The following is a 10,448-nucleotide window of genomic DNA, read 5'->3' as shown; positions in this document are numbered from 1 at the left end:
TTTACCGGTGGATCTGCTCCCCGCTGCAGGCTCTCTCCTGCTGCACTTGGTGGCTTGCGATCCCAGTCGTCAGCCTCGGCGCGTTCGTGGGGGCTGGTGGAGGTGACATCGGACCAGAGGAAACTCTAGATGACTCACTCACCCCAACGATGGCGTTGACCAAGGTCGCCGTTCTCCTCCTTGCAGGCTCCGTCGAGGTCCCTGCCCTCCACGCCGAGCCCATGCCAGGGTGAAGACCCAAAATCTCCTCAGGTTGGGCGGCGGCGGCATTGCGTGTGGCGTGCCCTTCTTGGAGACGCTGCCTGGGGCATTTGGGTGCTCAGTTAGAGGAACTACATGTGGAGGGGATGGGACCAGTGGCAGCAGGTGGTATTCACGAAGGAGGAGCGACGTGGCATTTGACACGTCGACAACAACGGGTCTCGAAGGCATGGAGCAGCAGGGTCTTGGCGGTGGGCGCGTGATGATGAACGAGCGCGGGATGGTGGCGTTGTCTGGCGTCGTGGTGGCGTTAACGGCAGCTAGGCCTAGCAAGGTCGATGCGTCATTACAGTTCTCAAGATGGATCTATGGAAGACGGTGGCGGTCTCTAGAGTGCGTCGGACCGGTGTGTGCCCCAGACCCGGCAATGTGGCTTGGTTGGGGCCTCCGGTTTTAGATGTTAGGCTATGGTGTGAGGTATGTTTGGTATTCGGCCCGGACTATCTACATCCCTTCATCAAGTGGATAGGAGTAGCGACAGATGTTGCCAAGATGGTGGCTTAAGATGTATTGATATATTACTTTGTAAGGTCTTTGTGAATAATTAATAAAGTGGTTGCATGCATCGCCCAGATGTAGAGGCCGGGGTCTTCCTCCTTTTCGAAAAAAACCCACTTCACTCATAAGAGGCTCACAATAGCACATGCATATGCCCATGTGCTCCTTATGATGGAATTGAAGTGCATGAAAGCATTCATCCCATGGTTGTTGCCCCATATCGCACAATGCTCTTATTTAAGCACGGGAAGAGAAACCAAACATGACCACGATTCATGAAGAAGTTGTCATGCATCTTTGAGGCCGAGCATGAAGTGCAGCCTAATTGTTACTAGATTTATAGGCGCGTACACCACAAGCATATATGCATAAGTCTTGCATTTAATTGTAACCGATATTGTAATGTTATTGGAAACACAAACATTATAGGACTCGGAAGCATCGGGATTTGGGATAATGTTGTCATGCGTTTCTACATCACCTAACAACAACATGATTGTTGGTTGCATACGAGCTCTTCTCAATCCTCGAGAACATCCATGACTGCCCAGGTTTGGACTATTATTTAGGATTTCAGGTTCTTGTCACGGGTATGGCACTCTTGCTTAGAGCTGTGATAGGAGACGAGGATGCTCTACCCTACGACAAATACGTCATCTATCACCATGCCAAATCAGTTTTCTGTACCTGCAATGGCATCACAACAAGTAGTTTGTTCGCATGGTGGATGTACGAGATCCCTAAAAGCCAGTGGCTCTGAAATACAAGAATTAGCTTGTTTTTATGATGGATGTACAAGATCCCTAGAAGGCAGTGGCTGTGAAACACAACCATGACAATTGGCCAGAGTAATCACTAAGACAAGATCGTTTTATTTTGTGACTAGTGTGAGCATAAGAGGAATTTGTAGTCCTTAGATAAAGCTCTATGGTGTGTTGGCGCTGTGGAGGATGTGTGGGCCAAAGCCGTCAGTGTCTAGGCGATGTTTATGTTAACGGCCAGCCCATTTGGCATTATGTTTTCATTATCGAGCGAGCCGCTTAAGCTAGTTTATTTAAAAAGGCCGGCTCGGTCAAAGGCTTGGTATTTTTTGCCCTTTTTCCGATCTATACATATTGCCTCGTGAGATAAAAGCATTTTTTTACATTTAAATGAAACTAATTTCTGTTCGATGGTACATTTTCCCTCACAAATAAAACATTCATCTCGGTGCTACATGAACACTTTTTTTTCAAGCGAAGTCGAGAGGGGAGGCCGCTGCCTATTTTCTTTGCATTTCATAAAAACAGCAAACAAGGTAAGCATACAAACAGTCTTACACACTCAGGAAGAAGATGCATTTCAGCCTTCGATCCAGCTCTGGATGGAATCCCCAACTCTGATCGTTTGGCTGTGAGACCAGAGCCTCACCATCTCTGAACATTTGCCTTGGCACTGTCACAGCGGGCATTGAGATGTCGTCGAACACTTTCCAATTTCTGGTGAGCCAAATCGTCCAAAGGACTGCAACAGTCACCAATTTCCCACGGTCTCTGCAATAGTGAACAACATTTTCACTCCATTGGTTTTTATTCTTCTTAGTGAAAATACTTCTTGATTCGAGGTAACATTTTTTGCCTACATTGTAACCAAAAAAAAACACCACAGGAAATGTTTTTGCACACTTTCAGCTTGTATGAGAGCACAGCAGGGGCATGCAGTTCAGTTTATCTGAAGAGCAAAGCATTTTAAGCGAGCATCCAAAATTTTCCAGAGAAGAGTCAGAATGACGAAGGTGGTGAGCGAGGTCGGTGGACCAGCCGGTGTGACGGTGGTCCAGACGTCGTCGAAGGGGGTGAAAGATGGTCATATCAGACGACACGCCATATGCGTCGAAAAGCAACACAGGTGAAAAACTGCCATATGCGTCGTCAGCAAGTAGGCGAGCTAATAAATATTAACGGAAGAGCAGCTTGTGGAGTACCAGTCAATCATTTTGTGCATTCAGAAAGTACATTTCCTGAAAATTATTAACGACTGAAAATTATTGCAAGCAAAGGAGCAGCAACTTGTTCAACAAAGTTCCTGCACAACTTCCTAAACAAATTTCCATACACCACATAGTACTAACAACAGCAGTATTGGTCCTTAACCCAGCCTAAACAAAGTTACAGGTCCAGAGCTGCACTTGTGCCATATCTAACATCACTACTACCACTACCACCTCCCCATTGATCCACAAGAGCTTGCTCCATTAACTTGAGAATGATAAACACTGGAAACACCAGCTCAGTGCTCCTGACCAGCACAAGCTGCTTCCATTGCTGCATAAATGCAAGAAAATCACAACATCAAAACAAATGATTGATGAACCAGGCTTTTCCTTACTCACTGATCACAAGGACCGAGAATAAATATGGACATGTACTCCAGTCCAGAGGAACATCTCTCTTTCTTGAGCACATGTGTCCTCATGTGTAAAATTACTACTTGCCAAGAAACATATTTTCATTTCATGTTGCCAAGTGCCACTAAAAGATTGTAACAAGGAATTGTATACATGATTATATATATGCACATAGGTAGTAGCACGTACCTGGTATGTAGAAGCTCATGTAGGGAAAGATTTTTCTGCAAAGACAAGACACCGGCCTGACTCGCCCTGACTCGAGATCAACCATATAAGAACCAGCACGTGCTATCACAAAAATGATTTGGGTGCCCTCAGCGATGCCACTGATCCTCCTGAATTCCAATGTTAGGGACATGGCATCAACAGGGAGCAGCGCCTCAAGATCAATTATCCTGAGTTTTGCCCATCCCATGGCTCCCTTGGGTCCGGCCTCCCTCGACCAAAGGGTTAGATTTGCGGCATCCACCACAGCAGCGAATCCCAGCAGACCACCTTGCGTCGCCATGAGAGTCCCTTTGCCATCGATCGGCTTCTCGAACATTGACAGGCAGAGTGTACCAAGTTGGCACTCCATGATGCCACCAAGGTTGAAGTAGAGTGCATCACCCACAAGGACGCTAGGCGCAGCCAAATTGGTAAATCTGAGATTGGGGTGATGAAGAGAGGTGAGGTCGCTCCACACGCGAGTCTCCGACGAGTAGAGCCAGCCCGATGTGACCTCTTGGACATCATTGGTGGTCACGACGGCCAGACGGAAGTGACCTCCTTGGCAACCGTGGTGGTCGCAGCCTTGTGCGGCGCCGGCGCAGAACACCGCCGCACTGAATCTGACCGAGTGAGTATAGGGGGAGGACACGAGGCGCTGGTGGCCCGTCAGAGGGTCCAAGACCATGAGGACGGATTTGTCCCAGGTGCGGTCGAAGAGGGCGCGGCCGTGGCGGCAGTCCATGGGAAGCCAATCGGGATGGTCGGGCTGGGCAGGGAAGAGGGCGGAGGTGGGAACGAAGCGGGATCCCTTTCGGAAGAGCCAGTCGCCCCGTTGGAATAGACCCAGGACGGGAGGCGTTCCGTGGAACTTGCGGTAGCGGCGGCGAAAGCCCACATCGGCGAGGATGCGGCGCCAGGGTTTGCAGACAGCGGAGGCTTGTGCGAGGCAGGCGGGCTCGTCCGGTGGAAGGCGGAAAAATACCTCCTCGATGAGCTCCGGCGAAAGGCGGAGGAAGAGATCCTCTGCGAGCTCGCCCATCGGCGCCGGCGGCGCGCGGAGGCGAGGGTTTGGGTGGGAAAGGGTGGAGACTCCACGGAGCAGGTGTGCTCGTTGGATGGCTACTACACGGTTCGGTTTGGCCAGTTTTCTTTTCTTTCTTTTTGCGATTTGAGCTGCCTTCATTTGAAAAAAAAAAAGAGACGGGTTCCTTTTTTTATCAAACACGGTACAGACGCAGTCCTTGAGATTGAGAAAGTCGCCAAAGACGTCTTCTTTAGTCGACTAGAATGTTTTCTCCCACATAACATCACGGGAGTTGAACTCCGGTGAAAAAAGGATACCACTGTCATCATGACCATTCAACCACAGCCATAGTCTGCCGTGCCTTGGCTCTTCGGTACGATATATCGGATAGCAAAATATGTTTTTTAGGGTGAAAGAAATTTACTTCGTGATAATAGGATTTATTTTTATTTAAAATATATGTATAATAGGATTTCAGTTGAGAGGCAGAAGCTCCTTAATACATTATATGGTCCTTTTTTAGCCGTAGCGCAGTGCTACGTTCAGTACGACTGTACGGCACTAATTGATTTGCTACCCTATTTTATCCAGGTCTAAGCTTCATAGAAATAAACTTTCTCTTTTCCATCAAGAACTGGATCTCAGAACGATATGACCATATGCAGAATACAATGAGCCCTCCATGTAGAGTGTCGCCAACGCCTGAGTCTGACTGGACAATAACTGAGACTTCCCTATGTTGTAGTGCCAAAGCCATGCCCTACATCAAAGGATGACTTTTCGGTTCGAGAGCATCATTGCAGTTGAATAAAAACCAATACAACAATGCATTTTTAGAAAACAAATCACATGTGCGTGTATGTGTATGTGGGCATCTGCATTTTTACTTTGTTAAAAAGAAGAAATAAAATTGTGTGACTTATTTTCAACTACAACTTTCACATTCACTAATGATTTATTTCAAGGTTCTGCAACATGCATCTTTGTAGTGGTGGAAGCATTTTTTGTAGGGCGATAAATTCAATTTTTTAGTGAATTGAAACATCAATGTTCTAGTTTAATTGAGACGACTTCTTGTTTGATGGGACATTTCTCTTATCTACGTCTCCATGCTATGTGAACAGTTTTTTTGTGCAATGGATTGCTTTCTTCATATTTAAAGTACTTCTTGATTCGAAGAAACTACATGAGCTGTAACAAAAAAGCCATTGAGGAAAATATTTTTGAAATATAGTGGATCCATCCTATGTTGTGTCGACCTAATCCACCATTGTCCATTGCCACGTACCAATCCAAAGGAAACGCACGGCGAGAGCATGGATGGTGGAGTGAAGCTTCTTCAAGGATTACAACACCCCAACGATTGCAAGAGAGCTGCCACTTCTATGGATTGAAACATGTAGTTAAGCTAAAACCAATGTGCAACCGGATGTTTCTACATGAAGGCTTATGTGTACCCAAAAAAGGAAGCGCTCTTCACTTGCAGCAAAGCCGAGAAAAAGTTGATGCACTAATACTCTTCAGTCTCCATGTTTCAGTCACTCAAACGCACATTGCAAAACCAAGCATAATAGGCTGATCCTGTGGCATATGAGTTTGATTTCAACTTCAAGCATTTCTCCAGCAATGCTGAGAAATTCAACCGTCGTCGTCAGTGGTGGAGTATTCATACCACATCAGGTTCTGCCAGTCCAGTATGTTCCGATGGCTACTACCAGTATTACCCGCAACACATGATCTGCTTGTGTGTTATCGACCCCACACGACATTCATCTGCTTAGCAAAATGCCTATGCAGTACCACTGCTCCGCAGGGTTAAGGATTGACAGGATCATATAAGAACCGGAAGAAAGGATTCAGAAAAACACAGCACAAACGAGAAACTTTTGGGCAATTCTTGGGCTACCGTTTTTTTTTGGTATTTTTGAAATATATCTTAGCACAAAGGAGATACTTTTCGAAGAATATTTTTTTGGTGGCGGATAGGGTTTAGTCTGGGATCAAAATCTGCTCTTACATGGCTTTTATACCCCAGGGTACGGTCACAATACTCCTACCAACTGAAGCAAAAGAGGTAAAGTTGGACGCGCGGAAACGGTGACAAAGCCAGTGCTCTAATTGACGGAATTGAACTTGGGCCGTTGGATGCTGCTTGGACGTCCAAGATTAGAAGATAGCACCCACTCTCTCCATTGTCTGAATCTGAACAGTGGGTGTTTAACTGAAGAAATAGCTCCAGTTTCTGATGAAAGGAAACAGCAGGGGATTTGCTGTGTGCTAGGGCCTAAAAATGTAACTGTTTATAACTACTCTCTCCGTCCCATAATATAAGAGTGTTTTTTACACTAGTGTAGTGTCAAAAATGCTCTTATATTATGGGACGGAGGGAGTGACACATGTCTGGACCTGATATTTTTCTAGATCAAGTGAGACCCTGCTCATCAGAAAGTACCTAGATGATATTCAGGTCCTCCCATAGAAAACCATCTTTGCGTCGCGCTGGTGTCAGCGTATTTCACAAAATGACTGAAGAGATCTTTAAAAACTGCAAGCAGGGAAGCAACAACTTCCTAACGAAGTTCGGAAACCCAAAACTAACACCAGCAGCTACATCACAGATGCAGAGCACAGAAGCAACAAGTTACTAAGCAAAGTTCCACGCACCAATGCTAAGACCAGCAGTATTGGTCCTTAACCCAACTTACACAGAGTTCCTACAAGATCCAGAGCTGTACTTGGGCCATACCTAACATCACTACTACCACCTCCCCTTTGATCCAAAAGTACTTGCTCTAGCAGCAACTCGAGCTTTGCCAAAGAACTTCAAGCACCAGCTCACTGCCCCTGGCCGGCTGCTTCCATTGCTGCAGAAATCACTACCGGACTCGCGGTCTATGCCTACGGCCAGGGGCCGTCGGCATAGGTCATTTGCCGTCGGCATAGATCTATGCCTACGGCTGCCGTCGGCATAGACCCGTCGGCGTAGATATCGTCAGCATAGTCTTGTCAGACTGTCGGCGTAGTATAGCCGTCGGCATAGGGACCTATGCCGACGGCCGGTGTCAGCCGTCGGCAGTGTTTTTCCGTCTGACGGCAACAGACGGCGCCGTCAAAAGCGCTGACGAGTCATGGGACGCCATGTGGCAGAGGTACGCCGACGGCTTGGCCGTCGGCATAGATAGAAATCTATGCCGACGGCCTAGCCGTCGGCGTATCTCCGCCACGTGGCGTCCCGTGGTGCTCCTGGTGGCAGTGCTATGCCTACGGCTTTGCCGTAGGCATAGCACTGCCACGTGTCTTTCCCTGGTTTCTCCTGGCGGCAGGGCTATGCCTACGGCAAAGCCGTCGGCATAGATGAAAATCTATGCTGACGGCATTGCCGTAGGCATAGATCTGCCATGTGGCAAGCCCTGGTAACTCCTGAGCTTATATATGCCGACGGCTTTGCCGTAGGCATAGTTTTTTTATTTTTTTTATTTTTCCTGTTTTCTCTTTTTCAATTCATTTGATAGCATTTAAAAGCAGAATAATATGGAATTATGCAGAAATATGACAGTTCATCATCTAAACATACTCAAGCTCATCATCATCATCTAAACATGGTCAAGTTCATCATCATCATCTAAAGATCATCACCAGCGGAAGTTCATGAACATAAAAGTAGTGCAAGACATGGAACATCATAAAAGTAGCAACATGAAAGGAATGGCACGACGGCCACATGCACGAAATCATCCTCGACATCAAGCAAGACCACCTCTGTCAAAACCACCACCAAGACCACCTCCACCAAAACCACCACCACCAAGACCACCTCCGCCAAAACCGCCACCGCGACCACCATCACTCTGCCAGATCGGAGTGACTGGGGTCCACGGAGCAGTAGTCGAGCCACCGGTCCCCTACATGTTTCAGAAAAGATTCTAACGGTAAATATGATATGATAGTGTTGAATGAACGAGAACTAGTTTGCCAGTAGTTAGGCAAATGTACTAACCGGACCATCACTGCCTAGTGCCACCCATTCATCGAACGTGGGCATGTGTGGGGGTTCTCCGGCAGGTGGTGGTGGGGGTCCCATTTGTGGTGGATCCGTGCAGTTACTCCAAGACGCCAACATAGCCTGGATGTTGGTTAAACAAGCAAACTAGAAGGTCAGAAGGAATGAAAGTGCAAAAATTTAGCTTGGTTTTAAGAGGGCAAAACTAACTGCCATCATCTGACGGTTGTAATCATCATTTGCCTTCACTCGTTGCAAGTACTCTCGCACCTCGAGATTCCTATGCTCGACAAAGGCCTTATATGCCTACATAATTTAGGTTGTTTCTAAGTGAGCAATGCTGAAAATGAACTGAGAATGCTAGAGAGAAAAAGATAAAGGGGAAGTACTTACAGCATGCTGGCGGGCTAAGGGAGTCTGTGAACTCCCCGTACTCTCTAACTGGCTCGGGTTGGTAGACCGAAGCCGTGTGTACGAGATCAAAGGAGTTATCAAGCCATCGAAACACGGATACCGGCCATGTGACTTCCCTTGGATGGCCACCACCGCCGTGTCGTCGATCTGAGACTGCGCGACCTCAGGAACAGGAACATCCGGATGCAACTTCTGATAGTGCTGAGTGTAAGACTCCAGGTGCTCCTCGGTCTTGTCGTAGTACTGGCTCTCACCCGCCTTGGGATGACTCCGCTCGCGGGCCAGCTTCCACGACTCAATGTCTGAGAGCGACCTCTTCAACTTGTCCTCCTGCAACGTCAAACGGAAGTTAGCCATACATAAGAACATGACGGTAAAGAAGAACAAAAATGCATCATGCATATAGATATACCTTCATGGCCTTGAAGCCCCAGTGGTTCCTGTTTCCTTGGCCGTGTGTCCCGTCTTTTCCACGGTTAGCCCGGGCCTTGATGCTCTTGGCAGCAAACTCTGCATCGTCGCCGAGCCACCTATCCACCAAACTCGCCCATCTGTCATGCCTTCCATAGCACCAACGAGGAACAACCTATGCAAATTTTGGAAGCATGACATGTGAGCACGAAACATATAGTTGACTGCTTGAAACAATGATAAGTTAGTAATAGTTACCATCATGAACTGCTCCCTGTTCAAGGTAAGTCGTCGCCTCTGCGCTTGAGTTTTGGTCATCTTTTGTTGCAGGTAGATGTGGTAGTACTGCGAGACGGCAACCCAGCGCACCTCGTACTGCAACTGACGAGCTTTCTTCTTCGCAGCCGCAAGCAAGACCACGTCGGCTCTGGCCTTGTGCTCGTCAAGAAATCTATAGAGTTGCTGCAATCATGCATAAACCAGAAGCAAACAAGGCATGAGTTGAGTGATTCAATGATAAACTATGAACGAAACTGAAGACAAGTGATTCAGAAGAGAACTTACCCAAAATTTGGTGATCACGGCCTTAGCGGCCGTCCCGTACTCCGCGTTGCTGCAAGCCTCGTAGTGGGCCCAGCTCGTGGCCAAAACCCGCAGCTGCGGGTCCCTGTCTGGCCGCGGGCAGAATAGGCCAGGCCAAAACTCCTTCAACAGGACAGTGATAAGGCCGTTCGATTTACGGCCCTTTCCCCGAAGGATCCAGTTTCTGCAAAAGAATCAAATGATTGCCATGTGTACAATAAGAAAATGTTGTCATGTGTTGAAAATATGATTGAGAGGCACTTACTCTGTCCCCACAAGTTCAATGAGCCATTTGTGCTCCTCGATATAAGGTGGTGTAGGTAGTCCGGCATTACCACGCAGCCACCCCTGCGGAGCACCCGGTGGCAAGTCACCCCACAACTCAGGATCAACCTCCTCGCCCTCCTCCTCACCCTCCTCCTCGACCTCCTCCTCCTCGCCCTCCTCCTCCTCGCCATCAGGAACATACTCCTCCTCCTTAGACTCAGAAGGTGCCTCTGTATAGGAGGGCATCGAAGAAGACCCTCCTATTTCGGACATGGCCCGGAGTTTTTTGCCCGGCTGCCTCTCCCCCCACCTCCTCCTCCTCTAGGGGCTCTCGCCCCACCGCCTCCTCCTCTAGGGTCTCCTCCCCCGACCCCTCCACCTCCCTGTGAGGT

The 10,448-nt window shown here is 47.9% G+C and overlaps 1 protein-coding gene across 1 annotated transcript; it reads right to left on the bottom strand.

The window, feature by feature from the left end:
- Window positions 1–2,745: 2,745 nt before the first annotated feature.
- Window positions 2,746–4,397, bottom strand: LOC119300271. The gene is made up of 2 exons (XM_037577289.1): window positions 3,335–4,397; window positions 2,746–3,062 (listed from the first exon to the last, which is right to left on the bottom strand). The coding sequence occupies exons 1-2, from the start codon at window positions 4,395–4,397 to the stop codon at window positions 3,028–3,030; spliced, it is 1,098 nt and encodes a 365-aa protein (XP_037433186.1). The 3' UTR covers window positions 2,746–3,027.
- Window positions 4,398–10,448: the final 6,051 nt, after the last annotated feature.

The sequence above is a fragment of the Triticum dicoccoides genome, chromosome 5A (assembly GCF_002162155.2).
Source record: "Triticum dicoccoides isolate Atlit2015 ecotype Zavitan chromosome 5A, WEW_v2.0, whole genome shotgun sequence".
Taxonomy (NCBI): Eukaryota; Viridiplantae; Streptophyta; class Magnoliopsida; order Poales; family Poaceae; genus Triticum; species Triticum dicoccoides.
Note: the sequence above shows the minus strand (reverse complement) of the source record. Positions and strands in the feature narration are given on the sequence as shown.